This window comes from Chrysochloris asiatica, unplaced genomic scaffold (assembly GCF_000296735.1).
Source record: "Chrysochloris asiatica unplaced genomic scaffold, ChrAsi1.0 scaffold00041, whole genome shotgun sequence".
NCBI lineage: Eukaryota > Metazoa > Chordata > Mammalia > Afrosoricida > Chrysochloridae > Chrysochloris > Chrysochloris asiatica.
In genome coordinates, this window is record NW_006408559.1 from 21515061 (window position 1) to 21536455 (window position 21395).

The 21395-nt window shown below is 49.5% G+C and overlaps 1 protein-coding gene across 1 annotated transcript in view; it reads left to right on the top strand.

Moving 5' to 3' along the window:
* Positions 1-8355: 8355 nt before the first annotated feature.
* The window catches only part of KRBA1 (KRAB-A domain containing 1), a 16539-nt gene continuing 3499 nt past the window's right edge, over positions 8356-21395 (top strand). Inside the window, exons 1-8 of the mRNA XM_006861295.1 lie at positions 8356-8470; positions 9528-9647; positions 9992-10114; positions 10507-10638; positions 11543-11701; positions 18148-18312; positions 18849-19022; positions 19327-19497. Of these exons, the coding sequence (XP_006861357.1) occupies positions 8419-8470; positions 9528-9647; positions 9992-10114; positions 10507-10638; positions 11543-11701; positions 18148-18312; positions 18849-19022; positions 19327-19497 (1096 nt within the window). The 5' untranslated portion in view covers positions 8356-8418. The remainder of the gene's footprint in view (positions 8471-9527; positions 9648-9991; positions 10115-10506; positions 10639-11542; positions 11702-18147; positions 18313-18848; positions 19023-19326; positions 19498-21395) is intronic.

The window sequence follows — 21395 nt, forward strand, 5'->3', positions numbered from 1 at the left end:
CTCATGATGAATAGAGATCATAGTAAAAAAAAGAAAATATTTTAAATTGCCGCCCTTTTCACATCGAGGCATGGACAGCACAACTTTCATCTAGTGGAATGTAGTTAATTCATCTGAGGAAACTGTAGCTGGCATTTTCACCAACAGGCCATTCACCGAATGACCGCATAGGCAAAAGTCAAGTATGACAAAAGTGAAATCCCTGAGAATCAATGTGATCATATACTACCTGTTGAAAGGGCTGAACATCAACCATTTCTTTTTGGTAGTCACTCTGTGTATATCTTCTATCTTCTTTTGATGTTTTCTGTATCATTCAATATTCTATCCATAGAATCCTTCAATATTTCAAGAGAAGACTTAAAGTTTTTCTTCAATTCTTTCAGCTTGAGAAATGCTGAGTGTGTTCTTCCGTTTTTGTTTTCTAATTCTAGGTCTTTGCACATTTGATTATAATAGACTTTTGGTGTCTGGAGTATCCTTGGAAATTTTCTATTCAGTTTTTACGTCTTTTCTTCCATTCACTTTAGCATCTCTGCACTGGAGAGCAAGTTTCAAAGTCTCTTCTGATATCCATTTGGTCTTTTCTTCCTTTCCTTTTTAATGACCTTCACCTGCTTCCTGCATTATGTTTTTTATATCATCCCACAGCTCTTCTGGTCTTCAGTCATTAGTGTCTAATGCATTAAATCTGTTCTTGAGATGATCTCTAAATTCAGGTGGAATATACTCAGGGTCATATTTTGGCTCTCGTGGACTTGTTTTCATTTTCTTCAGCTTTAGCCTGAACCTGCATATGAACAATTAATAGTTAGTTCCACAATCTGCCCTTGGCCTTGTTTTGGCTGATGATGTGGAGCTTTTCCACTGTCTCTTCCCTCAGATTTAGTCAGTTTTATTCCTGTGTATTCCATTTGGTGAGGTCCACACGTTGGTCACCTTTTATGTTGTTTTAAAGGAAGTATTTGCAAACTTAAAAAAAAAAAAAAAATTCCTTCTTCACTTGTCTTCACTCCTGAGCATAAACTTGACTCAGGACAGTTCTCCAAACTATTTTGTAATGCACACACAAGAAAGCGCAGGAGCAAAATTTGGGGGGAAAGGAGGTTCTTTCCATAATCTGGAGAGGTGTCTAGTCTTCAAGTTTTTTGTCAAGCTAGTGTAATTGCATGCTAGTGAACTGCTTTTAGGAGCAGCAGTGAATTATTCAATCTGGTTTTTCTAGTTATATTTGTAACTCCCACCAGATTTCCCAGTGGGTCTGAGGAAGTTGGGGGAAAATACTGATTGTTTTTGTGAGGTGCCACTGAGTCAGTGTAAATTCATAGCGACTCTATGCACAACAGAATGAAACACTGCCCAATCTTAGACCAACCTCACAATCATTGCCACGCTTGAGCCCATTGATGCTGCCACTCTGCCAATCCATCTCACTGGGGTCTTCCTCTTTTTCTCGGACCCTCCACCTTACCAAACATGATATCCTTCTCCAGCAACTGATCCTTGCTAACAATATGTCCTAAGTATGAGAGATGAAGTTTGTCCATCCTGGCCTTCAAGGAGCACTCTGGCTGCGCTTCTTCCAAAACGGATCTATTGGTTCTTTTGGCAGCCCATGGTACTTTCAATATTCTCCTCCAACACCATAACTCAAAAGCACCAATTCTTCTGTGGTCTTCCTTATTCACTGTCCAACTTTCACATGCATATGAGGTTACTGAAAATACCATGGCTTGGGTCAGGTACACCTTAGTCCTCAATCTGACATCTTTGCTCTTCAACACTTTAAAAACGTCTTGTGCAGATTTGCCTAATGCAATACGTCATTTAATTTCTTGACTGCTGCTTCCATGAGTGTTGATAATTGATTCAAGAATGAAGTCCTTGACAACTTCGATCTTTTCTCCGTTGATAAGAATGTTTATTGGTCCAGTGGTGAGGATTTTTGTTTTCTTGACATTGAGACGCAATCCATACCAAAGGCGGTGTTCTTTGATCTTCATCAGTAAATATTTTAATTCCTCTTCACTTTCAGCAAGCAAGGTTGTATCATCTGCATATGGCAGGTTGTTAATGAGTCTTCCTTCAATCCTGATGCCACATTTTTCTTCATATAACCCAGCTTCTTGGATTATTTGCTCAGCATACTGGTTGAATAAGTATGGTGAAAGACGACAACCCTATTGTATACCTTTCTTAATTTTAAACCATTCAGTGTTCCCATGGTCTGTTCAAACAACTATCTATTGCTATTCATAAAGTTTTCAGTGACTAAATATTCATAAGTAGTTATCACTCCTTCTTCCTAGTCTGTCTTCATCTGGAAGCTCATCTGAACCTGTCCACCATGGGTGACCCTGCTGGTATTTAAAATACCGGTGGCATAGCTTCCAGCATCACAGCAACTTACAAGCCCCACAGTATGACTGACAGATGGGAAGATGGGAAGATACTGACTGACCACATACTCACAGACACAGTGAGCCTTGGGCCTGGTAACCAGGAGTGTGTGTATAATTCAGTTGTGACTATTAACAAGAGTTCCAAAACTTGGAACTCTAACATGGGGGTTGGTCAACTTTGCCATTCTGCTGGTTCTAAAATGAGACATCTCAAAAGTAGAATGGGTGGTAGACCTCGCTACCATCAAGATGAGCCTTAGGTGGGGCATGTCTTTGATTCACAAAACCCGAATTCTTTGACACCAGAGGTGTGGTAAAGGAGCAGCAGCAGCAGAATCAAGGACCAGAGGACAAGACAGAGCAGTGGACCTCCCAGTACCTGGAGAAAGTAAAGCTGAGGGACTTTGGGTAGGATCCTCACTTACAGAATGAGGTACCTCCAGGCACTTAACTGGGGGAGTTAGGTTTGCTGACCCACAGAGCTAGAGCTGAATGCCTTCAGGCTGAATCCTATGGTACAGTGACCTGCTCTTTGGCCATTTAGCAACAGCACTAAAAGAGCTTTTTAATATTGGTCAAGCAGGACAGAGGCCAGGCCAAGAGGCGGAGAATGGTCTGCCTGCAGACATGGCTGAGAAGAGGCTGTCCTGACAATGAACTCTATCTTGAACACTTCTGATCCTGAATTGTAACTTGTTATGATGCTGAAGGATAAGCACTTGACCACAAGGTCAGTTTGAGACACAAAGTTGATGGTTCAAACTCACCAGCCACTTCCTGAAAACCCTATACCGGGTTGCTAAGAGTCGGAACTGACTAGACAGCATTTAACAACAACTTACCTAATAAAACCTGTAATTGTGCGTATGTGTGGTCACTGCAATGAATTATTAAATACAGTTGAGCCGCAGAGTGCTCTGGAAGGGACAGTTGGTGTTAGAAATGGTAAGGAAGGTCAAAGGGTAGAGGCAAATCTGACCTCAGCCTCATAGGAATGGGCCTAGGGTTGATGGAGAGTCTCCCTCTTCTTTCTTGTGAAACTAAAGGAGGTCAGGTGCCATCCCCATACCATGTTTACAGGAGCAGAAGGTCCAGAGTCTGCAGAGTGAAACCCAAGCCTAGTCAGGAAACAGGAGGTCAAGTCAGAGGGCTGGAGCTGCTGCATATGTTACAATAATGGTGCGTCTTTCTGCCACAGACATATTACTTTGTTCTTGTTTTTAGTTAAGGCACAGCAAAGTTTGGGAATCTTTGCACTGAGGGTGGGATGTAGGCAGGAGCAGGGAGAGAAACACTCAGAGCGAGCAGACCTACCTCAAGAACTCAGATGGGACACCAGGCCCAAAGCACAAGCAGAGAAATACCAAGAGATTGTGTGACAGGAATGTTGATATCGGATGCCAAACTTTAAATTTCCCTTTTCTGGGTGTCCCCCTGGAGTCATTTGGCAACATACACAATTGTCTGAGCCAGCAGTACCTGGGAAAATAAAAAAAGGGGCTTTGTCTGTATGGTGGAGAGTGACCTCCTTCACACCTTTACTTGAAGGCCAATCCAAGGGGTTTAAGTTCGGCAGCCAGAGTTCTGGGGACGCAAAGGGCCCTAACAACCCAGAGCTGCTGCCGCAACCACACTTCCCCAGTATTCCAAGGCTCAGGCATGTGGTGGGAGACTGGGCAGAGGAGGACCCTCTCAGGACAGACATCCACTGAGGTTCTGTGCTCAAAGCAACACTAACACCCTTGGGCCCCTGATAACTGTCCCCTCCAGACTCGATCCCCAGCCCCCAAATCTACCTTCTCTGAGTGGTTCTAACTGGAGTGTCCCCTGCAGATAGGGAGGGCGCAGGCGCAGGGAGAGGCAGCCAGCAGGGAAGACCACTCACTCCTCACACAAGTGCCCAGGCTGGGCCAGGAGCTGCGGGGTAGCACACACATGGCACAGCACGGGGGGCACCTGCAGGTGAATGCCACGGAGAAAAGGCACCGCCAGCGCTGGGTACACCCTACCTACCGCCAAAACTCCCCAGCCCTGGAACCCCTGAGCCCGACTCCTAGAACCCCGAGCCTCAGGACCCCTCACCCTGAGACCCCAGAATCCCTCACCTCCGGACCACCCACCCACACGCCGGGAAGCCCCCACCCGCTAGGCCAACTCACTCCGGGACTCCCACGTCAGGACGCCCCCTCCATCCCCGGAACCCCCACGCTGCAGCCTCCGGGTAGGGACCAGCCCCTCTCCATCCTAGTGTTCCCAGCCGCCTGCAGGGCGCTCAGAAGATGCTGAGGCAAACTCGGCAGAGAGCACTTGAGGGAGAGACCGCCGGGCCTTGCGGGTCTCTTGGTGTCGCCCCTTCGTAGCGCCGGGGTTAAGGGACTAGAAAACTTTCGGCGGGTGGAAATGGAGTTGAAGGACCCCTCTAGTACTGCTGTCGCAATGTCTTCTGGGAGTTCTCCGCCTGTGTAGAAGCAGCCACATCCGGAGGCAGAGTCGTCTGGGAGTTGTAGTTCTTTACCCATCTTGGCATGGATTACGTCTCAATGTAGAGAGAACAGAAATCCTCACCACTGGACCAATAAACAACATTCTTATCAACCGAGAAAAGATTGAAGTTGTCAAAGACTTCATTTTCTTGGATCAACCATCAACACTCACAGAAGCAGCAGTCAAGAAATCAAATGATGTATTACATTAGGCAAATCTGCTGCACAGGAACTTTTTAAAGTGTTGAAGAGCAAAGATGTCAGCGTGAGGACTAAGGTGAGCCTGACCCAAACCATGGTATTTTCAATAACCTCATATGCATGTGAAAGCTGGACAGTAAATAAGGAAGATCGTAGAAGAATTGCTGCTTTTGAGTTATGGTGCTGGAGGAGAATATTGAAAGTGCCATGGGCTGCCAAAGAACCAATAGATCCGTTTTGGAAGAAGTGCAGCCAGAGTGCTCCTTGGAGGCCAAGATGGCTAAACTTTGTCTCTCATACTTCAGACATATTGTCAGGAGGGACCAGTCACTGGAGAAGGTTATCATGTTTGGTAAGCTGGAGGGGCAGAGAAAAAGAGGAAGACCCCCAAAGAGGTGAATTAGCCAAGTGGCAGCATTGATGGACTCAAGTGTGGCAACAGTAGTGAGGTTGCCCCAGGATCGAGCAGTGTTTCGTTCTGTTGTGCATAAGGTCGCTTTGGTTCGGTACCGACTTGATGGCATCTAACAACAACACCCACCTTGGATCGGTCCCTTCCCCTCGCGTGCCATCCCCGCCCTCGCCTGCGCCCAGTTTACCAAAGGCTAGCGCCGTGGTGCCTTGTGGAAGTTATAGGTTCTCGCTTCCTGCACTGACGCTGCCCTATCTTTTTGTACGTCCCGTCTCGTCGTGCTCGTCCCATGAGGACCTCTGGGAGTTGTAGTTCTACGCCCTCAGCCTGTCAGCCGAATTGGCGCCGCGGAACTCTATGAGAGCTGTTCCCTGCTTTGCGTTCACTCCCACCTCTGACTCGGAGCCTCCGGTTCTAGTACTTCCACAATCCTCTTCCTCCTCATGTTTTACCCTGGCCCCGCCCACTCACGCCAACACCGCGGAGCCCTCTGGGAGTCGTAGTTCCTCCCTCAGCCTATGCCGCGGTGCCCTCTGGGAACTGTAGTTCCCCGCCGGCTCCGGGTCGGGGGCCTTGGGGGCGCGGCTCGGGCCCACCATTCCCAGGGATGCGAGGCGCGGGGTTCGGGGGCAGGAAACTGCACCTCCAGCCGCCGCTCCGGAAGCTTCTCGCGCTGAGGAGTTGGCGGGAGGCCCAGTCTGGGCATGGCGCGCCAGGTAAGATGGGGCCGCGGTCCCGGACGAGCGAACGGACAGACGGCGGCTGTGCGGCGCGCCATTGGTGGCCCCGAGACCCCCCACCCGCCCCAACACACACGCGCGCACGCTGGGCCCGTGGGGTCTCTCCCCAAACTTAGGTTTCGTCCTCCCAGATCACAAGTTCCCGCGCGGGCAGCAGCGGCGAAGAGGTGATCGAGCTTTCGTCCCCGGGGACTCAGAAACAGCAGGAAGGACCCAAAAGATAGCAGGGAGACCCACGGGATAGCGTGGAACCCAGGGAAGCGCAGAGGGATCTTGGGGCATCAGGGGGGCCTGAGGAATAGCAGAGGGACTGGGGTGTAAGTAGGGAGACCCTGGGGCAGCAGGAGGACTTAGGGAACCCAGGGACCTGGGGGACAGATGGGGGGCGCTGCAGAGGCAAGATGGCTTGGGGGTGGGCAGGTTCTGATGGGCAAGGAGGGTCCTGGGAAGGTTGGGGGCCTCTGGGCCCCGGAGGAGCAGTTTTCCTGCTCTGGTAGGAGACCAGCAGAGGGTGTTTGGGGGTCAACATGGCAGCAGTGGTTCCTGGTGTGGTGTTGCAGGGTAAACACTGGACTGCTAACAAGGTCAGCAGTTCAAACCCACTAGATGCTCCTTGGAAACCCTATACAGAGTCACTGTGACGGAGAACTGACTCTACAGTGCTTAACAACAGCCCCCTGATTGGCGCCCATCAGTGTTGGGCTGGGAGCGAGGACTCGGATATGGGCCTGGACCTCCAGCCAATGGGCTTCCCCTCATACCCATACAGACTCCCCTCTTCCCACATTTCTGAGCAAAGGGAGATGAGCTGAAAGCCAGTCCTGGCCAGAGTCAGCCTGTGGACATTTTATAGGAACTCTGTCGCAGCAGAATCGTTATCTGGGTGCTCAGGGGCCTGAAGCCATTGAGAGCCTGGAAATGGAAGCCTCAGCCCAGGGTGCACAGAGGAGCCCCCATCCTGTGCCTCGAGGGTGAGGGTCTGCAGACAGGGCTGACTGAGGTCACACTAGCTGATACTCTCACTGTGTCCCCCAGGAGATTGGTGGTCCAGGCCTCAGCGGATAGCTCGATCATGCTAGCAAAGCGGTGATTGGTGTGAGCACCAAAGAATCCCTAAGTGCAGACTGGGCCATTGGAGGAGCAGAGGTTGGGTGGTAGGGCACCCAGGACCCAAGGCACCCAACTGGAAATGGAGAACTCTCCCGGAGCCGGTTTCCTGTTGGGTGGTCGGCCATGGCTACTGTGGGTCCATCTTCAAACAACTAGTAAAGTTTTTATTTTTATTAAAGGATCACGGGGAATGGTCATCTTTTCTTGCAAATATCTCTGTGGTCCATCCCTACAGACTTGCATTTGTTGTTGTTGTGAAGTGCTATCAGGTCGATCCTGACTCATAGTGACCCTGTCTAAAGGTTTCCGAGGAACAGTTAGTGGGTTTGAACTGCCGTCCAGTGCTCATCCCCCAGTGCCACACAACGAGCCCCGGACTTGACTTAGTACAAGTAATCTTGAAAAGCAGATGGTGAATAACTTGCTTATTATAGGCACAGCCAAACCTCAGTGTGAAGCCTGTAGTTCATATGGGGCTCTGGAGGTGGAAAGGGGGTTGTTGTTGTTAAAGTGTCATTGAGTTGGTTCCGACCCATAGCGACCCTGTATAGGGTTTCCAAGGAGCAGCTGGTGAGCTTGAACTGCTGACCTTGCAGTTCAAATGGCTTTACAGTCTGGCGCATTAACCCACAGCGACACACTAGGACTCAGAAGGGCGTTAGCAACATGGAAATAGTGTTTGCTGGATTCCTGATGATGTCTCATGCTTACTCTAAAGCCTAGAGCTGGTGTGTGATTCTTCTTACTGAGGTCACGTGTCAGCTTTTTAAATGTACCGTGCTAGGGCCCCAGGTCTTTATACAGGAACGTTGCCTGCTGACCTCATGAATCTCTGCCTTGGAGAGTCTAGAGCTGGCTGGGATTCCCAGCTGGGAGAGCACAGTATGTTTCCTGCAGACGCTGCTGCCTTCTCCCTGTGCCTCCCACTCTGGGCTCTCCGGACAGGTCCCCAGCTAGAGGGGACTAAGCCCGTCCACCCTGAGCTGTGCCCACAGGCGTGCATCACCTTCACGGATGTGGCAGTGCAGTTCTCCCAGGATGAGTGGCGCCTCCTAGAGGAAGGACAGCGGATGTTTTACCAAGACGTGATGCGGGAGAACTACGCCGCGCTGGCCTCCCTGGGTGAGGCCGGGTGATGGAGGGCCGGGAGGTGGGATACCTACGCAGTGCTGGCCTCTGGAGTTGGGGCCAGGATGCTAGGTAATGTGGCGGGGAGACTGCATTCCAGAACCCTAGTGTGTCCGGCCATACTGGGTACTGCTCTAAGGGCCCATGCTGACCAGCAACTGCTCAGCGGCATGGGGGTGGGGCATTCTCAGACTTGACAAACCTGCAACACTGAGCAGGATGATTCCCAGCCCCCTACCTCTGCCCCGAAGTCTGATGATGCATTGCCTTAAGTCTAGGTTAGTGTACACACCTACACGGGACACATGTAACACATTTTCCACATGTAATGGATGTCATGTATAACACAGGTGCCAGGTGTTGTGTATAATATATACACCACTCGTGTGACACACACACTGCCATAACACATTACATGTAACGTGCACCATGTACAAGTGTGTCCCATGTAACACCTGTTATGTGGCCCATGTAGAGTATGTACCACATACTCAATGCATGGTACAGCACAAGTAACATGTGGCTGGTGTGTGCTGCATGTAACTCTGACATACATGTGTGCCACATGGAATACCACATGCAACCCACACTACATGTCATGCACCACACATGCCACCTACAGTTCATGTAACAGGCATCTTGCATACACCATGTATGCCATGAGCTGTGTGTGTGACCCATGTTTTTATGTATGTAACAGACATCTCGTGCACACCACGTGCTGTGCAATGTGTGCAACATGTGATGCATATGTAACCAACATGTCTGCTAATCATGTGTGCCATGTGCAGTGCATGTAACAGATGTGCCATCCATATAACTAGTATGTCATGTGATACTTGCATGCTGTGTGCACCACAGTTTCCGTGTACATGTAATACATATGCCATGTACATGTCATATACTCCACATATACCCCGAGTAGTGCATGTAACCTGCATTCACGTGTCTCACCTACCCCAGGTCACGTGGTACCTGCTTGGAATCAGTGAGCGGGAGGCGGGGACCAGCTTCCACTCCCAGGGTAACTGTCTCCTCATTCTTCATTCAGGGACAGCTGAGTTGCTCCCACTCTCTGCTTTCCTGTCACCCACGGAGCCGGAAGGAACCATGGGCGATGGGAGCCGTGCCGAGGAGGAGCAGGAGCCTCGTGTCCAGAGTGGCCTTCTGGGTAAGTCATGTGGGCAGGCGTGGCCCCTGGGTGTTACAGCTGCTCACATGGCCTTGGTTGGCCCCATCATCCCATTTCACCCCTCCATCCCACTACACCCCAGACCTTCCCACTGAGACGTGCGCCTTGGAAAACCCCTGATCCACAACAGTCCTGCCACATGGGACCCCTCAGCCTGGGGTGGGATGTGGTAGGGAACCTAGGACCTGAGTGGGGGCATGGTGGAGGCAGCCCCGACCCCCCAGCCCTGGTAGGCCCCATCTTGGTAGAGTGGCCCCTCCCACGCCCACTCCCGCCTCGGGGCCCTTGGTGAGGGACTTGATGACCAGTCAGCCACTCTGCAGGAGGACCACCGAAGCACAGCCTACCCCTCTCCGCCCTGGTGCAGCTGGTGAAGGGGATCCCAGAATTTCTGCTCCGGGAGGTCCCGGAGAGCAGTGAGGATAACGTGAGGGCAAGCCCAGCAGGTAAGTCAGGCATTTCTGTGCTTTCTGCTCTGAGGACCATGCTTTCTTGACATTAGGAAGTGGAGAGAAGATTGGAATGAGTTTACTTTCACACATCGTTGTCAGTGTGGACGGTCTGCCGCTTGTGTTCCCTGCTTTGCGTCTCAACTCTAAACATTTCTGTCTCCAAACTGGGTGGGTTGGGAGGCCCTGGGAGAGTTGGAGGAACCTGTCTGGGTACTTAGTCAAGAAGGAAGTAGATAGGACTCTAACCTTCCCTCCCTAGGGTGGGCCTGGGACAAGCCCTCGGAGCTAGCTACATCCCCCCATAGTCTGGAGTGTTGGGAACAGGGGAGATCTGCCCTGTGGAGGCCAGACGGGGTCCACTTCCCAGCTTCACTTGTCTTCTGCAGCAGAACCTACCAGTAAACCAGGGTCAACAGGGAAAGGAGGCCCAGCGGTCCTGGGCAGCCAGCCCCAAATACCTTCCTGCAGCCCTGACAAGAAGAGCTGTTGGAACCAGGAGGGAGAGGTCCCAGGACCAGGTGAGACACAGCTTTGTGGGGCCCCCAAAGAGAACACTCTGAACCCACCCCCAGCATCTCCCAGAGGCCCCAGGGCTGAGTCCACGGTGAAATGACCATAAGGGATTTCCCAGGAGCTTTGGAAGGCCTGTATCACATGGAACTTGTTCCCAGTCAAACACAAACAATTCATGCATGGAAATGTGGAAAACCATCGAGTCAAAGAAACCCCCAGAACATTCGAAATGCTTACGTCAGAAGAAGAAGCAAACACACCATCTTGGGGCAGCCGACAAGGGAGAGCTGGATTCTGCTCCCAGTGGGAGAATCAGAGAAACCCCAGGCAAGCACCATCGAGTTGGTTCTCAAAGCGACCCAGCTCCGTAGCGCTTCCAAAACGAAATCTTCATGGGAGCAGACAGCCTCATCGTTCTCCTAAGCAGTAGCTGGGGGGTTTAAACTGCTGGTCTAGCAGTTAGCAGCCCTGTGCTTAACTCACTGCACTACCAGAGTTCCTGCAAACGTGTCTCATTGCTTAAACTACATGTTCCCATGTTCCCACTCCAGCTCGTAAGGCACCTCAACAAGTCCTTGGAATTAAGTTTTCAGGGAGCTGGCCCTGCTATGAGGGTGCAAGGATGGATGCTTCAGCGCTTCCCAGCCAGAACTCACCCCACACAGTGCCCCCAAACTCCAAACCAAACGTACCGAAGATACCCAGCTGAACCCTGCGGTCACCCTGGAAGCAGGGAAGCGTTAACGTGGGCATGTTCCATGCCCACATTCGGTGCCAGGATCTCACTCCTGGGGACCTGTGGCGCAGAGAAACCCCAGAGAGAGGCACTCTTAGCTGCTGGGGCTGGGGGCTTGGCTGCACTGAGTCAGAACCCCCATCCGTGACCTCGTTGTTGTACGTGCTTGGCAGGATTCTCTCCTGGGAGCAGCCCCTTACAGGGCCTCATAGACTGCCTGAGAGAAATCCTTGTGCCGGGTCCCCAGCATCCAGAAGCACCCCCAAGCAGACTGTACCCCCACCCCACCTTGAGCAGACTGGAGCCGGGGTCTGGAAGCCCCCCCCTAGAAGGTGAGTGCAGCACCTGTGTCCTCGCGTCAGGACTTGGGTAGAGTCTTCTGTCTTTCTGAAGGCCCAGGCATCAGAACTACTGCTGTGTGCCGTTGAGTCGGCTCTGACTCTCAGCCACCCTGAGTGGGGTTTCTGAGGAGCAGTTGGTGGGTATGAACTGCTGACCTTGAGACCAGTAGTCCAGGCTTCTGCCCCAGGACCCCCTGTGAAGCTTTACAGAGGATGACATGCGGTTAGGGAGCGAGCACTTCAGATCAGAAGGTACCTCCTTACCTTTGTTCTGGCTTCTGTTGTGAGGCTCTGGGTTAGCTGTGGACTCGTTAGCCTGGGACTGTTGGCAGTGGCGTGCGAGGCAGGTCTGACTCTCAGGCTGGATGCGGTGCTAATGGGTGTTGAGGATGCCCCATCCTGGGATGCTCTAAGGTTTAAGTGGCGTTTATAAAAGCTCCAGCCGAGCCTCAAACACGACGGTTGAGGTCACTGTGAGCTAGGAGGAGGGACTGCTCAGCTTTCCAGTATACTTGCCATGTTGTTTTCCTCCTTTCCCCATGCACTTCTGGGAGGTATGTAAGCAGACATGTTTGGTTTTGCATTTTATTTTATTTTTATTGTGAATTGAGTCAAGGTTCACAGATAAGATCATTGGCATTACTTTCAACAAATTACACACTTTGTTTCATCTCAGTGATTATAGCCCCGCCCTGCAACAACAGTGATCCTACTTCCTGTCCTGTGGCTCCTCATTTACATCTAATATTTCACAAATGAACAAAGCGAAAATATTTGATGTACACATATGAAACAAAAATATCCAAAGGGCACACTCTGCCTGTCAGCCTCCTGCCTGCAGGCACACATTCCTACCGACTCCATGGGCCTGGAGCCCGCAGCTGCTGTCTCTCCACGCCACCATCTGCTGTCACCGCGTCTAGGTGGGAGCTCACACTCCATGCTCTTTCTTCTTGATGGTCCTGTTCCTGAAATGAAACATTAACTACTTCCCACTTTTGGTTAATCTTGCTAACAGTTACTCAAAATGATGTCATAAAACCCTATCACCATCATCACACATCCCCTTTCCCCAAAGAAAAGAAGAATCCTATTTAGTAGGGATTCTATCGTACCCCTCTCATGAGAACTTATTATGTTATTGTTGTTAATGCCATGGAATCAGTTCCAACTCATAATGACCCTGTATAGGGTTTCCGAGGAACGGCTGATGAGTTTGAAGCGCCATTTTTGATGGGGGACTGTATTGCCCATCCCTATCAATCCAGCACACTGAGGGGAAAAGCTTGTTCCTTGATAGGAAGAATCCTTCCATTTTGGTTGGAATTGTAGCAACTACATTCATAAGCAAAAGTCCAGTCCATCAAATTGTAACCGTTGGCACTTGTTCACAGCATTAAACATCTTTATCTTCATCTGGTTGAGTTCTGGTCAGCTAGCCATCCATCCAGCTAGTCAAATGGTTACCAGCGGCAAGTTTGGGAGTTCACACACACCTCCCTGCACTTCAGATCAGCTGGCCCCTTCACTCAGCCCTAGCGCCCAGGGACTAGGTCAGTGCACCTGGGCTCAAGAGTTCATGCATCTCCCTAAATTTCAGACCAGCCAGCCCTCACTTTTCTCTCTCGTCTCAAGTCAGTGGGTGTCAATAGAACTTGGTCAAACAGCCCGCTTTCATTGCAGCATTTCTCCCACTTCCACTCACAAGGAGACCCAAATGGTTGCCTGTGAGCACATTAGATTGCTCGCAGGTTCCCTTGAAGTTTCAGCCCTGTTGTTTTTGTTGTTAGGTGTCATTGAATTAGTACTGATTCAGAGCGACTATCTGCAAAACAGAACAAAGCACTGCACTGTCCTACCCAACCTTAGAACCGTTGCCACGTGCCAGCCCGGTACTGTTCCCACTGTGTCAGTCCATCTAGTTGGGGGTCTTCCTCTTTTTCTCCGACCCTCCACTTTATCAAAAATGATATCCTGGAACTGCTCCCTCCAGACAATGTGTCTTAAGTATGAGAGACAAAGTCTGGCCAAGGAACATGCTGACTGTACTTCCTCCAACACAGATTGGTTTGTTCTTCCGGCAGTCCATGGTACTTTTCATCTTCTCCTCCAACAACATAACTCAAATGCATTAATTCTGCTATGGTCTTCCTTACTCACTGTCCAACTCTCATGAGGTCATTGAAAATACCATGGCTTGGGTCAGGTGCGCCTTAATCCTCAAACTGACATCTTTGCTCTTGAACACTTTAAACAGGTATTGATTGTGTAGCAGATTTGCCTAATGCAATACGTCTTTTGATTTCTTCTCCATTGTGTCCATGAGTGTTAGTGGTTGATCCAAGCAAAATGAAGTTCTGACAATTTCAATGTTTTCTCCATTTATGTGGATGTTGTTTATTGATCCAGTGGCGAGGATTTTTGTTTTCTTTACATTGAGGTGCAACCCATACTGAAGGCTGTGGTCTTTAATCTTCATCAGTTAGTATTTTAAGTCCTCTTCGCTTCCAGCAAGTAAGGTTGTATCATCAACATATTCCAGGTGATTAATGAGTCTTCCTCCAATCCAGATGCCATATTTTTCTTCATATAATCCAGACTTTCTGATTATGTGCTCAGCATACAGATTGAATAAGTATGGTGAAAGAATGCAGCCCTGATGCACACCTTTGCTAATTTTAAATCTTTCTTTGTCCCCTTGTTTTGTTTAAACAAGTACCTCTCCGTCTATGTACAGGTTCCTCATAAGCACAATTAAATGTTCCAGAATTCTCATTCTCTGCAATGTTGTCCATAGCTTGTCATGATCCACATTTTGCATAGTCAGTAAAGCCCAGGTAAACATCTTTCTGGTATTCTGTGCTTTCAGCCAAGATCCATCTGACGTTAGCAGCGATAGCCCTGGTTTTTACGTCCTCTTCTGAATCTGGCTGGAAACTCTGGAAGTTTTCTGTCAGTGCGTGTTTCCAGCCATTTTGGATTATCTTTAGCAAAATTTTGATTGTGTGAGATGTTAATGATATTGTCTGATGACTTCCGCAATCTCTTGGGTCACCTCTTTTTGAATTGGGCACAAATATGGCTCTCTTTCAGGAAGTTGGCCAGGAAGTTATCTTTCAGATTTCTTGGCATAGATTATGCGTCCAGTGCTGTATTAGTTTGTTGAAAGATTTCACTGTATATAATTCCATCAGTTCCTGGAGGCTCATTCTTTGCCAGTGCCTTCAATGTACCTTGGACTTCCTCCTTCAGTATCATTGGTTCTTCATCATATGCTACCTCTTGAAATTGTTGAATATCAACTTTTTTTTTTTGGTACAGTAACTCTATATATTCTTCCCATCTTCTTTTGATTCTCTCTGTATCATTCAATATTTTGCCCATAGAATCCTTCAGTATTGTAAGTTGAAACTTGAATTCTTTTCTTCTGCTCTCTCAGCTTAAGAAATGCTGAACATGTTCTTTTTGGTTTTCAAACTCCAGGTCTTCGCACATTTTGTTATAATATTTGACCTTGTCTTCTCAAGCTGCTCTTTGAAATTTCCCATTAAGCTTGTTTACCTCTTTTCTTCCATTTGCTTTAGCATCTCTACGCTGGTTAGCAAGCTGCAGAGTCTTCTGACCTTGATTTTGGTCTTTTCCTTCTGTCTTTTGTAATGACATTTTGCTTTCTTCCCATATGATGTTCTTGATGTCATCCTATAACTCCTCTGGTGTTTGGTCTTTAGTGTCTAATACATCAGATCTGTTTTGAAATGGTCTCTAAATTCAGGTGGGAAATGTTCAAGGTCATGTTTTGGCTCTCATGGATTTGTTTTAATTTTCTTGAGTTTTAGCCTGAACTTGACCCTGGTCTTGCTTTAGCTGATGATACGGAGCTTTTCTACCATCTCTTCCCCGAGATGTAGTTAATTTGATTTCTGTGTATAGTGAGGTCCATGTGTGTAGTCGTCTTTTATGTTGTTTAAAAGTATTCACAATGAAGAAATCATTGGTCTTGCAAAATTCTGTCATGTGATTTCCAGCATTATTTCTATCACCAAGGCCATATTTGCCAACTACTGATCCTTCGTCTTTGTTTCCAGTCAGCAGTAATTACCAAAACATCCTAATTACATATTTAACCAATTTCAGTCTGAAGAAACTGAAAGAATCCTTCAGTTTCATTATTTAGTGGCTGGTGCATAAATTTGAGTAATAGTTGTATTAATTGGTCTTCATTGTAGGTGTATGGATGTTACCCTGTTATAGACAGCGTTGTATTTCAAGACAGTCCTTAATGTGTTCTTTTTGATGATGAATGTGATGCCATTCCTCTTCAATTTGTCATTCCCGGCATAGTAAACCATGTGATTATCGGGTTAAAAATGGCCAATACCAATCTATTTCAATTCATTAATACTTAGGATATTGATATTTATGTGTTCCATTTCATTTTTGACAGTTTCTAATTTTCCTAGATTCATACTTGATACATTCTATGTTCCGATTATTAATGGACGTTTACAGCTGTTTCTCTTCATTTTGAGTTGTGCCCCATCAGCCAATGAAGGTCGTGAAGGCTTTACTGCATTGTGTCGTCATGGTCAACTCTACTCTGAGGAGGCAGCTCTTTTCCAGTCGTATTTTGAGTGTCTTCCTAGCAGAGAGGCTCATCCTCCTAGCACTACGTCTGGTGCTCCTCATCAATTTTCAGTATTCAATATTATGATACCATCAGACTCTTCCACTGCTGTGCATAAAAATGTTTTCAGTCAGTGACTAAAGATTCAGAAGTAGTCCGTCTCTGCTTCTTCCTAGTCTGTCTTCGTCTGGAAGCTCATCTGAAAACTGTTCACCATGGGTGACCCTGCTGGTATTTAAAATACCGGTGGCATAGCTTTCAGAATCACAGTAACTCACAAGCCACCGCAGTGCAACAAACTGACAGATGCTTGGAGGAGTTATAGCCCTAGAAGGGGGTTTTCCCAGATTGACTGACTTTTCTCGCCTTGATGCCTCCAAAGCAAACAGCTTGCTTGAGATTCAAACACAAAACGTTCCTTTTTTTCTCTCCCTGCAGGTCTTTCCTTAAATATAAATCTGTTTTCCCAGTGATTCTGGGTTGGTCTGTGTGTCTTTTCAAGTGGAAATGTCCCAACTCAGAAGGTTCCGGGTGGGGCTCAGGATTCTACCTAAGGCCCTAGACTCTACAAGGGCTTAATAAGAAGTCTATTTCCCTGGGCAAATTCTAACTCCCCTTTTAGCAAATCCAGCTATGGCTGAAGCTGGGCTCACAAGCTTTCTGTAATCATAATTCCTAATACTCATTTCTATGACACATAAATGTCTGTTTTATAGTAGTAGATAGGAGAAACCAATATCCACAAGACAGTTAAATGCATAAACATTTTTTCCCTTCCTTTAAGCCTATGTCTTAATGAATGTATCTGTTCACAGGACACTGTTGTTCTAAGGTTGTATATAAATCACTACTTACCTCTAGGCCAGTTAGCCCATGCATACCTCTCTGAGCCTTCCCTTGTCTTCATTGTTCGTCTACATTTTAAATCAAGCATGAAGCAGAGAGCAGCTTGTGCAAGGCTGTTGGAGTTCCTCGTGGACCCCGCTCCTGATCCTGACCTCATTGAGACGTGGGTGGTTGTTTGTTGAGAGATCTGGGCAGTGGGTTTCAGGGGACACCACTCATAGCAACCCTGTGTAGGGTTTCCAAGAGCAGCTGGTGGGTTTGAACCGCTGACCTTACAGTTTCCAGTCCAGTGTTTATCCTACAGCAAGCACCACCACATCAGGGCTCCTTTTATATATACATATGTTAAGGAGCTCTGGTAGCATAGTGGTTATGAATCGGGCTGTGAACCTTAAGGTCAGCAGTTCGAAACTACCAGCTGCTCCATGGGAGAAAGATGAGGCTTTCTGCTCCCATAAAGATTTATAGCCTTGGAAGCCGGGTACAGGGTTGCTATGGGTCGGAACCGACTCAACGACGAGTCGGCCCTTAACAACAACAATATATAAGTGTTGTTATTGTTGTTAAGTGCCGTTGAGTCTGTTCCAACTTACAGCAACCCTGTAGGGTTTCTGAGGAATAGCTGGTGAGCTTGAACCGCTGACCTTGCAGTTCAAACCAAGTTTGTAGTCACCAACTTTGCAGTCCAGCGCATTAACCCACAGCAATATATATGTGTGTGTGTGTGTATATATATATATATATATATACACACACACATCACAGCTTTGTTTGAAAGTCACAAAGCTACCAACGGCTCACTGAGAAAAATTAGCACCCTTCAGTGCCCATCCAAGGACATCCCCTCACACAGGACAGCACCTCACACAGGACATCCCCTCACACAGGACATCCCCTCACACAGGACGGCCCCTCACTGCCCTGCTGGCTGCATTTCCAGATGTGTCTGGTGCTCTTTTTCCCTCAGTGAAAGTGGAGGCGACTCCAGGGGCATGTTTCCTCCAGCATCGGCCGGGTCAGCTGACGGAGACTCCGGAGGCCATCAGCAGCCACCCCAGCCCCTCAGGAGCAAGGCCGCCACCACAGCAGGAAGGGCCATGGGCCTCAGACACCACCACATGGCTACACGTGGGTCAGTGCCACCAGACAAGGCCATGAGGCCTCCCCACAGGCCCAGGACCCTTGCATATCCCTGCCCCGTGGTCTGGCTCTGGGCACCCCACCCATCTCAGAACTGCCCCCCCTGCCCCCCCGCCCCAGTCCCTTGTCCTGTCCACAAATCTTCTACTCACCACTGCTCCAGAAGTCTGTGGTTCAAGACGAGACTGCGGTCTGCTTGCACTGACTGATCTCACAGACCGTCCCCTGGTGGGACCCTTAGTTCCTGAACAGGGTCTGCTCCCAAGGGGAAGAGGAGAACCCACTACACGCTCTGGGGCTAAGGGCCAGCCTCGGCCACTCTCCCTAACTCACACCCCTCCCTAAAAGTATAGTGTCTCCCAGCCATCTCCTTGGGCCTGTGGGTGCACCTCCCTTCAGCCCCTCTGTGAGGTCCAGAGCGCTCAAAGCCTCCAAAAGAGGGTGTCCTGTGTGATGTCCCCTGCAGAAAGCCTGATAGGGCCACCCACCTGCTTGACCCAGGGCACTGATGGGTCCCTTGGGTCACAGCCAGCAGGGCCTCAAGCTCCCCGCTGGAAGCCCTGGAGGCCTGTCTGAAGGGCATTCCCCTGAGCGGGTCATCACCCTGGCAGCCGTCCACCACCTCTTGGTCCTGGAGCCCCCAGCAAGGACCCTCAGAGTCTCCTAGGCCTGAGCCGAAGTCTCAGGGATCGTACAAGTCAGGTAGGCCGTGGGCTCAAGGTGGTTTCTCATGAACGACCGGGAAAGACAGAATATACCGAGACCCCAGGATACCCACCAGGGGCCCAGGCATCCCGCCCACCCCGATAGCGCTGCAGCTTAGGGCCTCCTCCCTTACAGCCCCCATCCCTCGGGTCTTACCAGGTGAGCTGGCATTTCTGTGTGTTCACGCCTCGCAGCCTTTCAGTACAACCTGCACCTGAGGGAGGACAGGTGGGTGGGTGGTGTTTCGGCCAGACTAGCACGTGAGGTTTTCCATAACACCTGCACTGCTCTCTTCCCACAGAAGTGAGCAGGGGGCCTCTTCCTCCTCTGGGCCTGCAAGGCCCTGTGAGAGACCACGCTGCCCGCCACCCAGGCCTCCATGGGAGCCCTGCCACCTCCTTGTCCAGCAGCTCCACTGGGCACCTGGACTTCAGGAGTTCCGAAGGACGTCATAGGCACCGCCCTGGAATAGGTGAGCTGGGCTAGCTCACGTGGACTTAGCGTGGGTAAAGCTGGCCCTCACTCCTCCCTGCCGCCCTGCTCAGAGCGAGAGGCAGAGGCAGGAATTGTTAGGAAAGCCGGAGAACGGGAGAAGAGGGTGACATCTGGTGTCACTTAGAAAGATAAGGAGAATTCTCCATTAGCACCCAAATCTTCCCTGTCCCAACCACAGTGGTGACCGCCTGAACCCTTACTGCCCTCCAAATTCGGGAAACTGACACCGTCTGTGTAAAACCCCCGCAGAGAGGTGACTAGGAACCTCATAGAGGTCTGTCAGTGACCTTGCCTCTGCCTTGGGTTTGTTGATGACCTTGAATCTGCCCTCAGACACTTCTGTCTGTGACTCTAGTCCTCAGAGTTTCTGTCAGTTACCTCGGGTCTCCCCTCAGTGGACCTGTTGGTAACCTTGAGTTCACCCTCAGGAGATCTGTCAGTGACTTCACATCTGCCCTCTGCGGCTCTGTGGGTGACCTCGGGTCTGCCCTCTGCGGTTCTGTGGGTGACCTCGGGTCTGCCCTCAGCGGCTCCGTGAGTGACCTCGGCTCTGCTCTCAGCGGCTCTGTGGGTGACCTCGGGTCTGCCCTCTGCGGTTCCGTGGGTGACCTCGGGTCTGCCCTCTGCGGTTCCGTGGGTGACCTCGGGTCTGCCTTCATTCTTGAGCATTGGTTCACCACAGTTGATGGCAGAACTCTCTGGAGTCATGTGGAACTTATCCCTCTGAATAAGCCAGGTCTGGGTGCCCACCAAGGGCTAGCCTCATGGACTTTGCTCCAAAATACAAGTGGCTTTTTCTTTTTCATGAAGAAGCCTTGGTAGTACAGTGCTTAAGTGCTCGGCAGCTAACCAATAGACCTGTGGTTTGAGCCCCCCAGCTGCTCCTTGGGAGGAAGAGGTGGTCGTCTGCTTCTGTAAAGATAGTGGTCTTAGAACCCTATGGGGCAGTTCTCCCCTCCCCTGAAAGATTGCTGGAGTTAGAATCTACTTGACATTCATGGGTTTTGGGGTATTGTGTGCCCTAGAGTCGGTTCCAACTCATAGCCACTCTGTATAGGGTTTCCAAGAGTAACTGGTGGGCTTGAACCACCACCTTGAGGTAGTAGTGATCACAAGTCGGGCAGCAGTTCGAAACTACCAGCTGTTCCACAGGAGAAAGATGAGCTTTCTGCTCCCATAAAGATTTACAGCCTCGGAAACCATATGCAGGATCTCTATGAGTCGGAACCGATTCCATGGCACTTAACCTCTGTGTGTGTGTGTGTGTGTGTGAGGGCAGACCCGAGGTCACCCACAGAATCCATACACACATTTATGTATATCATAGCTTTGTTTGAAAGCTACAGATGGTTCGATGGGAAGAATTAGCACCCCTTGCTCCCCGTCGAGGTGTCCCCTCACACACGGCATCATCCGCACCGCCCTTTCAGCTGCATGTCTGGTTGTGTCCGGGTCTCTGGTATCTTGCTGTGTTTTATCTTAATGATGTGCTCAAAGTGTGTGTTGTAGGGAGCAGACACTCTTAAGTGTTTCCTCTGTGAGTGGACTTTGTATCTGAGAAACACAGGATGTACGAGAAGCCCCCTTGGCTTTTGGAAGTTTCTGATCCAGCTCTCAGCTCACTCTGTGCCCCAATACTTGGCAGTGTCCCCAGGAGGCAGCCATGTTCCTGTTTTCCTCCCACTGCCTAGACCCCAAATCAGCCAACCCCTTCAGAAAGCAAGCAGGAGATTCCTCACCCAGGAAGGGCTCTTCCCTCTCAAATTCTAGTTCCTGCCGTCCTTGCTGTCTGTATAGCTTTCTTATGTTAGAAGTACAGTGTTTGTTTCCGCCTCAGTGCTGGCTGCATGAGCACATGGGGGGGGGGGGGGGGGG